At 36.3% G+C, this 16,344-nt stretch overlaps 1 protein-coding gene across 2 annotated transcripts in view; it reads left to right on the top strand.

The window, feature by feature from the left end:
• ST18 (ST18 C2H2C-type zinc finger transcription factor) overlaps positions 1–16,344 on the top strand; it is a 147,686-nt gene that overhangs the window by 53,899 nt on the left and 77,443 nt on the right. For both annotated transcript variants that reach the window (XR_015743197.1, XM_026699138.2), the window contains exons 3-4: positions 8,965–9,019; positions 15,106–15,136. Coding sequence is in view for 1 of the 2 variants with exons in the window: in XM_026699138.2 (XP_026554923.2) it covers positions 8,965–9,019; positions 15,106–15,136 (86 nt within the window). In the remaining variant the exon portion in view is untranslated. The remainder of the gene's footprint in view (positions 1–8,964; positions 9,020–15,105; positions 15,137–16,344) is intronic.

Below are 16,344 nucleotides of genomic sequence, written 5' to 3'. Positions count from 1 at the left end.
GAAGTGGTTTGCCTTTGCCTCCTTCCTATAACTAAGAGGAAGGGCTTAAGATGGTTTTTTGCCTAAGGCAGGACTAGAACTCACAGACTCCCAGTTTCTAGCCTGCTGCCTGCACCAATTTGGCTCTATTCAGGCTCAGTTAGACTGAAACTGCTGATAAGTATAAATTTGGGCATATTTATAATGTGCAATGGAGAGTATGTTATATACATTATAAAATAACTCTGCTGGAATCAAAGGAACTTATCTATTGATTAGATGGCTGCTATATTTGTTGTGATCAATCACACTTACATTCCAATATAGAAGGGAAACTGATGAATTTGCTCTCTTCAATACTTTCTAGCCCTTCAAAATTTATCTAGCCCCTTGAGGTTTTGATTACCATGTCAACTCACCTTTGTCTTCCTTCTTGCACAAAATCTATATGGACTAGGCCAGGGGTGGGATTCAGCTGGTTCACACCGGTTCAAGCAAACCGGTTGTTAAAGTACCAACCCACCCGCTATCAAAGTGTATCCTGGGTGCTGTGCTGCAATGGTGAAACTGGCAACAGAGTGACTGGCATAAAGGAAGAAGGCCACTTTCCATCTTTTTTCTCCATGCTCCTCCTCCTTCCCTCATGTCAGCCGCTCCATTTCCCACTTGCCTTTTCTCCATTGCAGTGCAGTGCAGCACCCAGGATCCACTTTGATAGCATAAGGGTAATAATTTGCCTGGCCAAATTAACCCTGCAGCCTCTCCAGCTTTGATCATGCAGCCAACTTAATTCCTTCCCCCTCTGACTTTTGCCCACAGACTGGCCAACAGCCCCCGCATGTAGGTTCACAGGGAGGGGGAAGCCATCCCTCTATTTCCCTCCAATTCTTCACCTTCCTGTGCGAGCTCTCGGGAGCATCAACTCCTTGTATCTATGATAACCCCACTCCTCATTCCTTGGAAACCTCACCTCTTAAAGGAGCTGCCAGAAGGCTGAAACAGTCATGAGACCAATGTGCAGGCAACCACCCTTGGAAACAGCCTTTTGGCAAAGGATGGAAATTTAACAACCGGTTCGGCCAGGGTCAGGTTGGCCATCAAGGGAGGCTCATCATGCATGTATGCCAACCTGACTCTGGGCAAACTGGTGGTTAAATTATTTGAATCTCGCCACTGGTCTAAGCCTTTTAGTAAAACGAAAGAAAATGTTAGAAATGAGTTCTTGGTTGTACTGCTTTCCATTATCATTTTTTAATTAAAAAATTGAAAGTCAAAGTAGGGCAGGGGAACACAGACATTAAGGTGGGGTGCTCATAGATATCCTCCTGCCTCCTTCAAACTCATGCTGAAAACAGCATTATTCATTTGATTTATATGACTGCACATCTCACAAAGGTGACTTGGATAGTGTACAGAATTAAAACACAAGACTACAATGTAGAGTAACTGGCATGCAAGGATAAAATAATAATCCCATTCATACACACACCCCAAAAGAAAGAAGAAAGAAAAGAATAGAAAATGCATCAATACTAACTTAACCTCTTGATCCAGACATCTGGGGAAACAGTTAGGTCTTCAGTACCTTACAAAGGCTAACAAGATTGGGACAATCTGAATTTCCAGGGATACATATTCCACAGGGTAGGGGTAATTGCTGTTTCATTGGTCATTTCATCCTAACAACCAACCTATAAATGTTATTATTTCTCTTACAGTTATAGAACACTATTTTAGGAATGTTCATTTCAGTTCATTATCCTCTGAAAATTTAAAATATGTGCAAGCTATTTAAGGAAACATCAAATATTTTCTCTTTAGTAATGTCAATGCTTCTAGAGTTCAGAAAAATAATCATATAAGGTTGACTGATTTCTTAATTAGTTGCCCTCCAGATTTATTGTGACTTCCAAACTTCCAATCATCACACTGACTACTGTTATTATTGTCATTGTTCAGATTTCTATGATACCCCATTTAAGATTAGTTCTTTACAAGAGATGACAATGCATGAAAAACAATAGGAAAGCATGATGCAAAAACAGCAGTATAATGAAGACACTACATTTCATAGTGAGTCCTATAACATCTGGCAGGCACCAGGTTGAAAAAGTTGAATTAGGTAGTTGTTTGATGCACAAGTTGAATTAAGAAATGATATAATAATATTTATCTTTTAGTGTTCAGCAATTGAGAGAAAATGTGGTATGCTGGATTATGGTGATATCCTGCTGCTTCTTATTTGTTGTTGCTGCATACTGAAAAATGTGAAGTCTTTCAACGGAGAAAGGATGTTATATTATTATTATTTTTTAAAAAATAGTATTGCTTGAGTTAATAAAAGTCTGGTTTGGTACTATGCCGCAAAGTAGGAGGGTCTGCAAAATGTGATTTAAAAAAATCAAAATGGTGGCTGTGACAGTGTGAATGAAGCCCCACCTGTTTTTTATGTGCATCAGATAAATGAGTGGAGCTTTCTTAAGTTTTTGCGGGTACTTACATGTATGGCATTCAGCTTTGTTCAGGTATTTTCCCACGTCATTGTAGTTGTGCTTTTAAAGTTGTAGCAACGTTTTGGCAGAATCTCATCTTCCATCATCAGGCTTCTGTATTGTGTTCGTCTGTGAGTCAGACTTTCACAGCTGTTTCAGTTTTAAATTTGGGGCTAGCCTACTGCTGTGCCAGAATGTTTTTTTCTTCATCCTGATTGGTTGGGAGTCTTGGTCTGTGTTTATTGGTCTTGGAATTTGCTGTGTTCTGCTTGATTGGTGTTTCTAATATTTTCTTTCTGTTTTGTAGCATTTTTTTTGTCTTGATTGGCTGGCAACATTGTGTTCCTGTATTGGAGGCTTTTAGTGAAGCTAGGCTTCGGGTAAACGGATGGTTATCATTTATTAGGAAGCTAGGTTTCATCTGGGTGCCTGGTTGGGGTGTGTTTGAGCTGGAGGTATCAGGGGGAGTCTGTTTGTGCCCTGGTGTTTGCCTGGTTTGTGATGTGGATATTTTTTTGTTTGAGAGTGCAGGCTTCCAGATAATTGACAGTCTGGTGGAATCATCTCTTCTATTCATGCTTTCAGGTTTTTTTTCAATCCCTATGGCTTCTCTCATAATTCTGTAGCTGGGGTTTTCTATAGTGGCTAGGGTTTTGGTGCCATTGAAGTCAATGCTATGACCTATGACATAAAGACTGAACTATGCACCCTGACTAAAGTACTGACAGCCAACGGCTTCCACAAAAGCAAAATCACAGGCCTGATCCACAAAAACACACAAAGACACAATAGAGACCTAGAAGATGAACAGACCTATGGAACAGCTGTTCTGCCCTAGATAAGAGGTACTACAGACAAAATCAGTAAGATATCACAAAGGCATCACATCAAGACTGCCTTCAAAACAGACAGAAAAATAGCAGCCATCCTAAGAAACCCCAAAGATAAAATTGACCTGGAAAACCAAGGCATATATGAAGTCCCCTGTGCATCATGCCCTGCCACATACATTGGACAGACCAATAGAAGAATAGGTACGCACCTGGATGAACACAAAAATGCAGTTAAAAAGCTGGAACACAATTCCTCACTAGTCCAACACATGAAAGCAACAGGTCATAGCATTAACTTCAATGGCACCAAACCCTAGCCACTATAGAAAACCCCAGCTACAGAATTATCAGAGAAGCCATAGAGATTGAAAAAAGACCTGAAAGCATGAATAGAAGAGATGACTCTACCAGACTGTCAATTATTTGGAAGCCTGCACTCACAAACAAAAAAATCTCCACACCACAAGCCAGGCAAACACCTGGGCACAAACAGATCCCCCCTGATATCTCCAGCTCAAACAAACCCCAACCAGGCACCCAGATGAAACCTAGCTTCCTAATAAATGATAGCCATCCATTTACTCAGAGCCAAGCTGCACTAAAAGCCTCCAATACAGGAACACAATGTTGCCAGCCAATCAAGACAAAAAACGCTACAAAACAGACAGAAGATATTGAAACACCAATCAAGCAGAACACAGCAATTCCAAGACCAATAAACACAGACCAAGATTCCCAACCAATCAGAATGAAGAAAAAACCATTCTGGCACAGCAGTAGGCTAGCCCCAAATTTAAAACAGAAACATCTGTGAAAGTCTGACTCACAGACAAACACAATACAGAAGCCTGATGATGGCAGATGAGATTTTGTCGAAATGTTCCTACAACTTTAAAAGCACAACTGCAATGACGTGGGAAAATACCTGAACAAAGCTGAATACCACACACACATACACACACACACACACACACACACAGATATATATGTAACCATATCTTGAGTACATTCGTCCCTCAATTACTTTAGTGGAATAGCCAATTGATTTATTTCCATTTTTCTTATTAAGAAAGTGCTGCTTAATATTGAGCAATATGTCCTAAAACAAGGCTCCATCAAAGGGCTCAAGTAGACTTTTGAAGATAATGGAAGTAATTTTCCAACTTTGCATCACAACTCTTTAATATGCCATTGAATGGATGGAAAACTGTACTACATTGGGACATTGTAAATAACTCCAGCTTTTTGAGGAAGTTGGGGGAAGGGGAGGGTGATTTGAGTTTTCTGTGGACTACTTTATATGCAGCAGACAACCTCAGCCTGTGATGATGGGTTTACAGTGCTATGTTCATCATACTAAATAGGCCTAGCCAGATTAATCTTAATCTGTTTAAACATCTGTCATAAATTCAAATGATTTTCCTAAAGAAAGAAAATCAATAGAAAAAAAAATCACCTATATTGATTTGGCTAGTGTTTTGCACCCACTGTGTGGTATTTAAATATTCATGACTAAATAAAAACTCAAATAAATGCTGCTTAAAAAGAGCCAGAATTCCCTCCACTTTTTTTGTTTGTTTCACAATTAAAAAAAATAACTGCAGTGATTGGTGTAGTGTTTATTATGAAATGAGGATGAAATTCTAACTGTTTTAAAAAAATAATAGTTTTAGATTGTAAGAGTGGCTGTTAATTTTTTTCAGCAGAGTTGCAGGTGAAATACAGCACATTGGATAAATAGTCTGTATTGGTTTAACTGCACATAATATATAGTGTGATCTGGAGTTGTTTGTCTCAATAGACTATAGTAATCAAAAGTAATGAACCTATTATGTGCAGGACCTTGGAGAGCATGGAATGGCAGTAAAAGTGTGGCACATAAAAGGTTTATTAAAGGAAATTAAAGTCCATCATTGCCACACCTGCTCCCCTATTATAAGTCTATGGCAGGTCAGTGCCTTCAATCACGACTCAGCATCAGAGAACAGAGCCACATTTCCCATTACTATTGCAATCACACTGCAAGCTACCCCATCTAAGGTTTGAATGGCAGCAAGCAACAGAGAAGTTTTCTTTCTGATCAAACACTTTATTTTTAATTATCTATACGGATAGCCATTTTCTCTGGAGCATTTTCTATTATCCTCAATTGTCCTTCATTGCTAACACACACACACATAGACACCCACACCCAAACACATTTCTAATTTCAGATTATGCAAGATTAAAACCAAAGAAACAGACTTATTCAAGTATTTGCATAACATTTACAAAAATCTGTTCAACTGTTTGACTGCTTGTTTATTCCTGTAAAGAGCTATTTGGGTCATATGTCATACACCATATGTTATATGTCTCATATAGCCTTCTGTAATATTAGCAGGGGGAGGGACCAGAGATGCTCAAAATTCATGTTACATTTTGAAGTTGGTTAAATTAGGCCTCTTACATTTATAGTCATAATACTGAAAAAGACTGAATAATGTGAATATATGCAAATTAAAAAGTTCCTTAAATTCTCTAATTTTTGATTGCAGTAAATATGCAATCTTAAAAAGAGATTGCTGGGAATGGAAATATAGATTAATTAATATAGATACACAAGATTAAAGAGTATATAATATTCACATTATTTATTAACTCAGCAGAAGTTACTTCCTTTCTAAATTAAATGGATTAAATTTGCTATAGAGGATTAATTTTTTTGGATAATATAATACTTTGACTCCCTCTCAAATCTTACTCTATTGACTTCACTGTATCGATTTCATCATGACGGTATATGTGTTCATATGTCTATATGTTCCTGGAAAGGATAATGAAGAATTTATAATCCCAACCAGGTTAGCCAAAGCATAAAAGTCATCTCAACTAAAGGTGGCACCAGTATTAGGCAATAGTGACATAGAAAATGATGGAAGTGGATTATCATTTTAGTGTTAATGGCAAAGGTATAATTTTATGTGCAGGAAACCTTTGTACTTTACCAAGAAAACCACATAGATGTACACATAAAATTATTGATAATATACTGCTGGATAATGGGTCTTCTACATACTATCAAGAAACCATTGAGAATCATTTGGCATATTATATTGGTGCTTATGACATAGCTAGATTAGTCTTCAGACTATATAATAGCTGTTACCATACAGGACAAGAAAAATCCAGAGCTGCAAAGCTAATGAATTAGAATGGGAACATGAAATACAAAGCACATAAATAAAGGTAAACTCAGCACCTTGCTCTTTGAAAGAGGGAATGCATTGACTATACCTTGACAACTTCACCATCAGGGAACTGAATTGAGTGGAAGCAGACACTTTCAGTCAGAAAATCATAGTTTTTAGCATTTAGGATACATTAAAGAAGGAATGGCATTGTTTTTATGGTCAGGAAGTATGGATAAGGACAGTTCTTGACCACAATGCAAACAATGATCAAATATTGATTGCAGCAGCAAAGATATAATAAGGAACTGGTTGTGGAACAGATCACTAATTACTCATGTGCAAGTTCCTAGTCAAGCTAAAGAAGGCTTGAAAGAAGAAAGTTATTTATGTGCCTAATTTACCAGTTTCAACATCTGTACTACCAGATCTTAATTCAATAAGCAAACATTTCATCATCTCAAAAATGTGGTTCCTTTATATTTTTCAGAATTTAATTAGCTCTTTTACTCAAAACTTCCAATTAGTTTTTTGTCCCTTCTTGTTCAAATCCAGGACCAAAGCCTCAAATTTTCTTCGTCTGTTTAAGTGGAAAACACACAATCATGCACACAATTTAAGAACAGCTGCTCCTCTTGTTTTCATTGTCAGTCTGAAATTTTGTTTATCACCAATAATGATGGAGGAAAAATTTTCCATTTCTAGCTGGATAGTGGATTTCTTCATACTGTAAATAAAAGCTAATGTTTTTACCTTACAGAAAAATGTTAAGAGTTTTCAAATATAATAAAATGGCATTATGTATAATTGACAGAATGCTTTTATGCATAACTTCCTGGGTAATTTTAGGCAGGCAATAGGAACAAAACCAGCCTGGTTGTGGTTTTGTTGTCAGTGTATCCAAAGAAATTTCTATTAACTAATATGCTCTCTGAATTATATAGTTTGAATATATTTGTTTCAGTTGAAGCTATAATTGCTTGAAACTATACTGATGAGATGTAACCAGAAGCCTGACCAATTTTCATAGCATAATTGTACCAGATACACTGCTTTTTTAAATTACGTGAATAAATCACAGACAACAAAGTTATGATGAATTTAATTATCATATCCCAATTGTAGGAAGCATACCTCCAATGCCAAGATATGTTCCAAATTCACAACATACAGTACCACCAGAATAGTTACAATAGTTATTTTGACAATAAACTTAGCATCTCCCATAAAACAAATCTAAATAAAATCTATGATATATAGGAATGGTGGTCTAGGACCTAGGTCTTACCCATGAAAGAACACTGGATGATTAGGAATCAATCATGATCTTGTTTATTTTGCAGAGTTGTTATTGTGGATATAATAAAAAGGAACCAGAAATTCATACATTATCATGCATTCCCAGAGGAAAAGAAGGAGAACACAAATCTAAACAATTTAAACAATAAAGTAGTATTGAAAAAGAAGAATATGGAAGAATTTTTTTTAAAAAAAATCATGTGTATTACATTGTGGCTTAAGATATTTTCTCATTTCTTTCTTTAAAAAGTTTATTTAAAGTACTTGTTTATTTTCTGTCACCTCTGTGATTCCAGGGAGCGTACAGAAATACAAAAATGAATCACAATGTGGCAAATATCACAAATATAACAACATAAAATAATTAATGGGTGATCTAGTAATATGGACATAGATTTTCATATACAGTGTTAAACTTGCAAACATTTCAGCATGTTTCCGAAATGTATCAACAGACAGTACTTGTTTCTAGGGAGACAGTGTGCCAGACTGTGGTTGCTGAATCTTATAAGACCATTTCCTTAGTGGGTACCAAGAACCTATCCAATAATACACAACACTGCTGGAAAGTCTCTTATTAACCTTTTCTCTTCTCCTATAACTTTAAACTCTTCTGTGAATTTAAACAAAATTGTTATAACAGTCAATTTAGGGCAGACAAAAAATTGCCTTCTCCAGACAACAGAAATGTGTGAAATTTGCTGCCATACAATTCATCCCTCCATGAATTTAAAAGACAAATTCATCTCTTGGTAATAATGATTGTTATAGATAAATGGAACTTCAATATTTGCATGCAGTTTGTTACTGTATGCCACTTCCTGGAAGGCACCATATACAGTAGCCTTCATGCCCTGCTTGAATCTTGATGGAAACATTCATTGGGGAAGGGCAAAGTTCTAGGCTATGTTCTAGGCCAGAGGGAGTTGCCATCTGAGTACATAGACACATATATAAAATTTCTTGATTGCATTAGAATGTAAATCCCTAAATCACTTGGTCATTTGAAGCTCATTGGCAGTTGTGTTGAGAGCATATTAAAGAAATACTGTCCTGAACTGTCACTGAAAGTCATTCATGGATGACTTTTTAACTAAGTTACAACAGATTAATAAATTCTTCATTTGTAAGACATCAAAAGTGTCTTCAGTGGTAAATAGATTTAATTGAAAGCTTCCTATTTTCTTGCAGATGGATGCCGATGGAGAAGATAAAAAGCTACGTACCCGTTCAAGAGGAATCAAGGGTGAGTTAGCTTAAAAGACCCCCTTCTCTGACCCTGTGCCCACCACACCATGAAGCATAATGATCTCTGCACAGGCTCCCAAATGTGTAGTCACTGAGTCAACACCTTCCTTGGGGCTCATTTTAATCAAGCCAGGACAGAAAATGCAAGCATTATGAGGTGAAATGTTATTGCATGCATTGGGGAATGAAAGAGGAAAGACAATCTTTCTAATGCATGATAAATTTCACATAGACAATTTAAAAAATGTCCCAACAGAAGCTCTCTGATATTTTGACACTAAACGGCTTTTGCCATGCAAGCAATGATTTTGGAATAGAATATAAACTCTTCAGTGCAACTGATCCTTTTCAAATTACATGCTAACTTTGGTAAACAAGGGACATGCATTTTAGTGAATTTCTGTTCCCTGTTGAACAGACTCTGCTATAACCATTTTTTTAAATAAATATCCTTTCCAAATAAATCTTTGTCTACCTAAACACTTCTATATTGCTATTCTTTAAAATATGTGTGTGTATGTACATACATACATATACATACACACACACACACACACACACACACACATACATACCTTTTCAAATATTTGCTAAATCCATTTTCTGATTCTTGTTGGGTAAGGAGTGGAACAGATGGCAATGCAATATTGAGATTAAAAGGCCCCTTAATGATCTAAACATCTGGAAAACATGATTGACTAGTAATACAACCCCTTAAGGAAAATAACTTTTTATTATAAGTGTTAATGTTCTTTGTGACCCTTCATTGAAAATGGGATATGGGAATATATAAAAGTAAATAAATGGGGATATTTTACTTTCATTTGAAGAAGATTTTAGTTGGAAAGTTTGTGGCAGAACTTCAATGACTAAACGTAATGCTAATAAATCTAATTTGCTACAATCCATTACTTTAAGGGCACTTTAAGGGTACTTTGACATATGACTCTATGAAGGACCTTTGAAGCATCTGCTTAGTTATATCATGTTTGAATATGCTGGTGCATATAATGAACAATTCAGGGCAAGTAATCTAATTCAAGCCTTAGTTGTTGAAATGACCTAAAAGCTTGTAACATACAGCTGGAAGACACCTTCTTCTTCCTATGAGATACCATCCCATTACCACTGCTGTTACAGCTACATGGAAGATCACCATAGGCTGAACTGGAATATGTAATTTGATTTAGGGGTTAGGATGCTGAAATTAGAAGACTTTGAATCTCTATGGATCTTCTCAGTCATCCAGGTCATGGCTGTCCCAAAAGTGCTTTAAAAAAGCCAACTGGACTTTCCTGAAGATGTTTCATTTCTCATCCAACAAGAACAAAAGAAGCTTCTTGAATTAGAAGTGAAGCATCTTCAAGAAAAATCAAGAAAGATCCGTTGCCTTTTTAAAAGCACTTTTGGGACAGGAAATTCTTAGTTCTAGTCTTGCTGATCTGAGTCAGGTTATCTTACAAATATAGAAGATGGATAAGTTTATTTTGATGGGTCAGTTTATTTTACCAATAGAACCTGCAATGCAACTATTCTCAATACAATACAGTTCTCAAGTATTTATCTTTAAACCTTCTCTATGTTCCTCCCACGAACAGAGCCTGCCCAGTAGAAATTATTGGAAATGGTAATTAGCTGGATAGCCAAAGGGGGTGCTCAGTTAGGCATCCTGCTGAGCTTGCAGCAGTTTCCCCCCATTTTCTCCATATCACTTGGCTTCCTGCTTAATTAACATTGTAGTTAGAAGTGGTAGTCCCACAAAGGAAGGGATCTTTTGCTTATTCTTAAAGGGAATGTTTAGCTCAATGGGCTTGCAACCTGTGGCCAATCACAAACTCTTTCTCTGTGTAAAGGATTTCTATGTCCTAAAGATTTATTATGGGGTTTAACTGAGTTGCTAATATCTTAAGAGGAGACACACTCAGCCAGTTCAGCCCAAGAGTCTGTATGAGCAGAAAAACTTAAGTAGTTCTTTGTTTTATGACTGGGATTTACTGAGCTCAAACATGACCAAGGTTAGTGGATGATGTGCATGACAAGTATGACATAGTATACCATAAGGGGTATGGAAGTCACTTTCTTTCCACACTGCCCTAGACAAGAAAACCAGATCAGGGTTGGTCACACTTTCTCAGCCCAATCCACCTCACAAGGAAGAAGTATTATATATGTTTGCCATCTCAAGTAACTTATAAAGTAATAAAAGTAGGATAAAAATCTAATAAATGAATAAATGGTCCTGCTCAAGCATTTTCTGTCTTGATTTTTCTCATTTCAGGAAAAAAATCTCCTTTATAGTAAGGGATAGAAAATGTAGAAGGACACTAGTAGCAAAAATGTGTCCATTATTCCTGTTATGAGAATGGATTACAGACCCAATTTCAGACCCAGTAGAAAATTATGCTCTGAACATCAATTCTAACCAAAGAAAGTGGCCTAACTGGATGAATGGCCTTCCATACTCAAGGCCTTCCAAATATTTCTGTCTAAATGCTCAGAAAACTCCTTTCAGTTGATGAACAGAGGCCTGTTTGCCCATCTCTGATTTGAAGGCATTTTCTTAATGAAGTGAATTTAAAATAAGCGGTGTCAACATACATATTTTAAATAAATTATTTTATTAAAGGTCAACCATATGGCAATTTTCTTCCTTCTAATTGTAAGCAAGCATTTTCAAATACTAAGGCTGTGAAAAGATTGTGTGAAAAGCATAAATGAAATGCTTGGAAATTGGTATGAAATGTTCCATTTTGAATCACTAAAACAGCTATATCACTGCAAAGTTTTAGTTCTGCTCTGAAGCTGCTTTTCCACATACACATGCACATATGACTACTTCACTTCTTATTTGTCTAGATGACAAAAGCAGTTTCTATCATAATCACCTGAGACTTGTAACAAATGCAGCTGCTTTAACAATTCAAAAATATGTGCTTCATATTTATTTTGACAAGTTTGGGGACCCCTCTTTATAGTGCTTTGACCCCTATAAAGAATATGTTTTAAAAGATGCAGAGATACTTAACATATTACAACAGAAATCAGCAATTATCAAACTGTATGGAGCTGGGTCCTTCTAAAATAGTAGCTTTCATGTTCCTCTTAGCTAGTGAGAGTTCTTCTTTGAATTTGTTTTTCTTCTTGTAGATATTTAATAACCAGGCTAGATAACTTAATCAGTGTAGGAGAGTGAAGTTTTCTGTCTGTTTAAATGTGGAAGCTTGTCCTATTAGTCTTGACTGCTGTATTGTTTCATTGACTGCTCTTTCAACTGGGTATTGTTTCTTTCTTGATTGTTCCTGCTTATCTGGATGTGGGTTAACAAGTGATGGTGTGATGAAGATCAATGTACTTAATGTTGTTTGGTTGTTTCTGTGACCTTTAATTGTTACCTTTTTTGAATGGTTTCTAGATAGAGCTTATCACAGTGTTTTTGTTACTAGCTGATTTGTCAGAGTGCCAATTTGTTAGGAATTGTATTATATTTTTGGTCTATGTTTTCCAGTTGAAATTGTGCTGGAACTTGTCAATGTGTTATGAAATTAAGGAATTTTCATTATGTCTTCTGACTGCATGTTCACGCATATGTTCTGCCAGTTTTCCATCTGCCAGTCTTCTACCTGTTTGCAATCAAAAGACTAATCAAGGAAGAAATAATACTCCAATCAAGACTGATAGGACAAGCTACCGTATATAAACAGCCAACAAATTTCACTCTCCTATGTACTGATGATGTTACCTAGCCAGTAACAAAATGTCTTTAAAATGAAAAGCAAGTTCAGAAAAACCAAGAACCAAACAATTCAAATCAGAGCTGCATATATTTTCCTGTTGTAATGAGCTTTTTTTTTAAAGTACTGAGACAGCTAGTTTCAAATGTGTTCCTAATTGAAGAGTCATAGCCCTGTGCATGTGCAAAGTCAGAGCCTGATGAGAACTTAGTTTTACTGAGGATTTAGGAATGAGTTCTCACAGGTTCCAGGAGCACTGAATGGAGCTTTTGGATGCTGTATTCCCCAGAAGAAGATCCAGATATGCATCAGAATATGTGCACATAGGTGTGGAATGCTGAAAAAATAAATGAGAGAAGACTGGTTCTTGGAAGCCCATATGGAGTTTTGAACACATCTTTCAAATTCCTTCCTGACTTTCCTGCAATTAGATCAGGGTTCTTTACTACAATTCTGCTGAAATATATTCTGTTTTGATTGGGCAAGTCAGTAGCATTGTATATCTTCCCATGGACTTGCATCTTCCCTTGTAACTTGTTCCTGGTAGTCAATTTTCTGGAATGAAGCAGAATTCCTGCAACACATTTGGTAGTTCCAAATTGTTTCTTCAAGACCAGTTTATGGAGTCTTCTTGTCCTGTTTCTTCCCCACTGAGATGCCTACTCCTATTTCCAAACCATGCTGTTGTTGCTAATTCTGGGTCTAATGCAGTGGTGGGATTCAATTTTTTTTTTTACTATTGGTTCTGTGGGCATGGCTTGGTGGGCATGGCATGGCTTGGTGGACATGAAAGGGGAAGGATATTGCAAAATCTCCATTCCCTCCCCACTCCTGGGGAAAGGTTCCTACAAAATCCCATTCCCTCCCCACCCCGCTAACCTGCTTTCCAGCTCTGTTCTCCTGTGCAGGGCAACAAAAGAAGATCCAGCTGATCAGCTGGGACTTGGGAGGCAGAATATAGATGGGGGAAGGGCCAGTCAGAATGGCATTTGCCGGTTCTCTGAACTACTCAAAATTTCTGCTACTGGTTCTCTAGTTACCAGTTTCCAAGCCCTGCTACTTGCAATCTTGTGGAAAGGAATCAGGGCCTCTATTTATTTGTGAACTCCCAGGATATCATAACCTACCATTTGAGAACTGCTGCATTACAACATTTCAATGTGAAAGATGTCTACACATGCAGAAATTAATGTGCAAACCATGAATTTATCATTATCACATAAATATGTATTTTTCAGATGGAGCTAAATGATACAATCCAATAATTTCCTATTTTATGTTCATCTTTTTTAAAGTAAGTTGCTTAGAATTTTGTAAAGCACTCCCCAAAATTCCAAATAAATTTCTATAAAATTTGTTCATCTATGCACATTTTGGTATTCATTTTAGTGAGCATAAAGTATGGAGCTATGGTAAACTGCATACATTCAAACAGTAGATGGTAGCAAAGAGATACAGGTAAATTTGACCATTTGCTGACATCTTGTGGTTACACAGAGGTTATCAACCCAGATACCTTAGTCCTTGCAATATAACTAGTTATAATGATGTCAATCTAGGTCTATACTATTCTTTAAAAAGCTTTCCTTTACCCTAAGTTGAGATCAATGATAGCAGTTCCATTTAGATCAACAGGATGAAAAACAACTCCCAAATGAAGTGATTAATTGCAATAGAATAATGAAGTTTACTGCTGCACATCTGAACATTGTTGTGAGCTTCTACTTTACTAAATCTACTGGGAGCTACAGGCTGAGTTTCTTTAGTAGTTTCTAATCAAAGTTAACTTACTGCCATAATTTCTTTAGACATTAAGGAGGCTGTCACTCTTATTTACCAAAATGGCTAAGCGTATTTAAGCTTTAAATGCTTCTCTCTTGCACAGAGGCTTACAAGTGTAACTGTTTTCCCAAAGGTAGGGTGAAAGATGAGTAAATGATCTAATGACTTTTCCAATAAACCATCTAATCTTTTTCAGGCAGGTAAATAAATAAGTAAACACACTCTCAAATCATCACTACAAAAATGTGCTTTTTTCACTGTACAAGCAGCACTACTATTGCTATTAGTAGCAATTGTATTTATTTTAAAAGAAACTATGGGATAAATTTTATCCATTGCATAATATTTTTTATCTTTTGGTGTGGTAGAAAACCATCTGCATTTTTTTTTAAAAAAAAAATCATCATAGAATTTACTACTTAATAATTACTACTCAGAATATGGTAAGAATAATCCTATGGCTGGAGGGAAATTAAAGTAACCCTGTTAAAAAGAGGTTACTTTTCTTATCAGAAACAAGCATGTTAAAAAAACAACATATAAGTTGATTCAGTTTTCCTTTGTTTTACAGCACATGTGGATTCAATCGTGCAGGAACTCAGGTAAGATTTTAAAGTTTATATCTTGACTTTATCACTGACTATTTATGTTACGCATTTATTATAACAAAGTAACAACCAAGATAAGTAGGTGAGTTCAAGTGATTATAGTTGTTTCTTTAAAAGAAATGCCAGTGAAACAAAGTGTTAAAATTGGTTATTACATCCTAGAATTCTTCAGAAAAGTTCCAATGGATAACTTTAGTGATTAGACATGCAGGCAGTCATTTCTATTTCCATTAAGTTCTTTCATCATACCTTTCCAATAATTTCACTATACTGTACATTATATTTGAATATATCTAGTGTGAAGATATTCAGTTCAGATACAGAAACACTTTCGTATCTCCTTAGATTCCAAAATTGTAGCTTTGTATTGTGGTTCTTCTTTCTTAATAGTTTGAAATGAATAAAGTTTTTTAAAAACTCTGAAGTTACCCAAAATCTCATATTTTGTTGTTCTCTGTTACTACAAGTACAGTAGCTAGTGTTGCATGGAATTATACCTGAGAAGATATATCTCCTTTCCTGTATTCTTCAAGATGGAACTAGCAAAACCTGTGGAATGATCATGGCTTATGTAGCAATTATGCCATGATATCTCTTTATTGGCACCATTCAGCTGCCTACCTCTTCCTATTGAGCATTTTACTGAAGCCAAAGGTGACAATTGCAAAATTACTGCATATTTTTATCTAGCTTACATTGTTGTTGGTCATTGAAATGTTAAGTAAATACATGCAGTTTGCATACCAAGCAAATAGATCAACAGATGATGCTGTCAACATGGCTTTGCATTACATCCTACAACACCTTGAATCTCCAAATACCTACGCAAGGGTCCTCTTTGTAGACTTCAGTTCAGCATTCAATATCATCATTCCAGACGCTCTTCTAAGTAAATTCAACCAACTAGCGGTACCTGAACACACTTGTAAGTGGATCACAAGCTTCCTAACAGACAGGAAGCAGCAGGTGAAGCTGGGCAGAATCACATCTGATACCTGTACAATCAGCACAGGGCCCCCCAAGGCTGTGCGCTATCTCCACTTCTCTTCTCCCTATATACCATTGACTGCATCTCAAATGATCCATCTGTTAAAATACTGAAGTTTGCTGATGACACAACAGTGATTGGTTTCATTTGAGACAATGATGAATCTGCATACAGACAGGAGATTATACAACTTGCCTCGTGGTGCAACCAGAAC

This window comes from Pseudonaja textilis, chromosome 3 (genome assembly GCF_049901715.1).
Source record: "Pseudonaja textilis isolate UNSWEBS1 chromosome 3, rPseTex1.2, whole genome shotgun sequence".
Taxonomy (NCBI): domain Eukaryota; kingdom Metazoa; phylum Chordata; class Lepidosauria; order Squamata; family Elapidae; genus Pseudonaja; species Pseudonaja textilis.
Note: the sequence above shows the minus strand (reverse complement) of the source record. Positions and strands in the feature narration are given on the sequence as shown.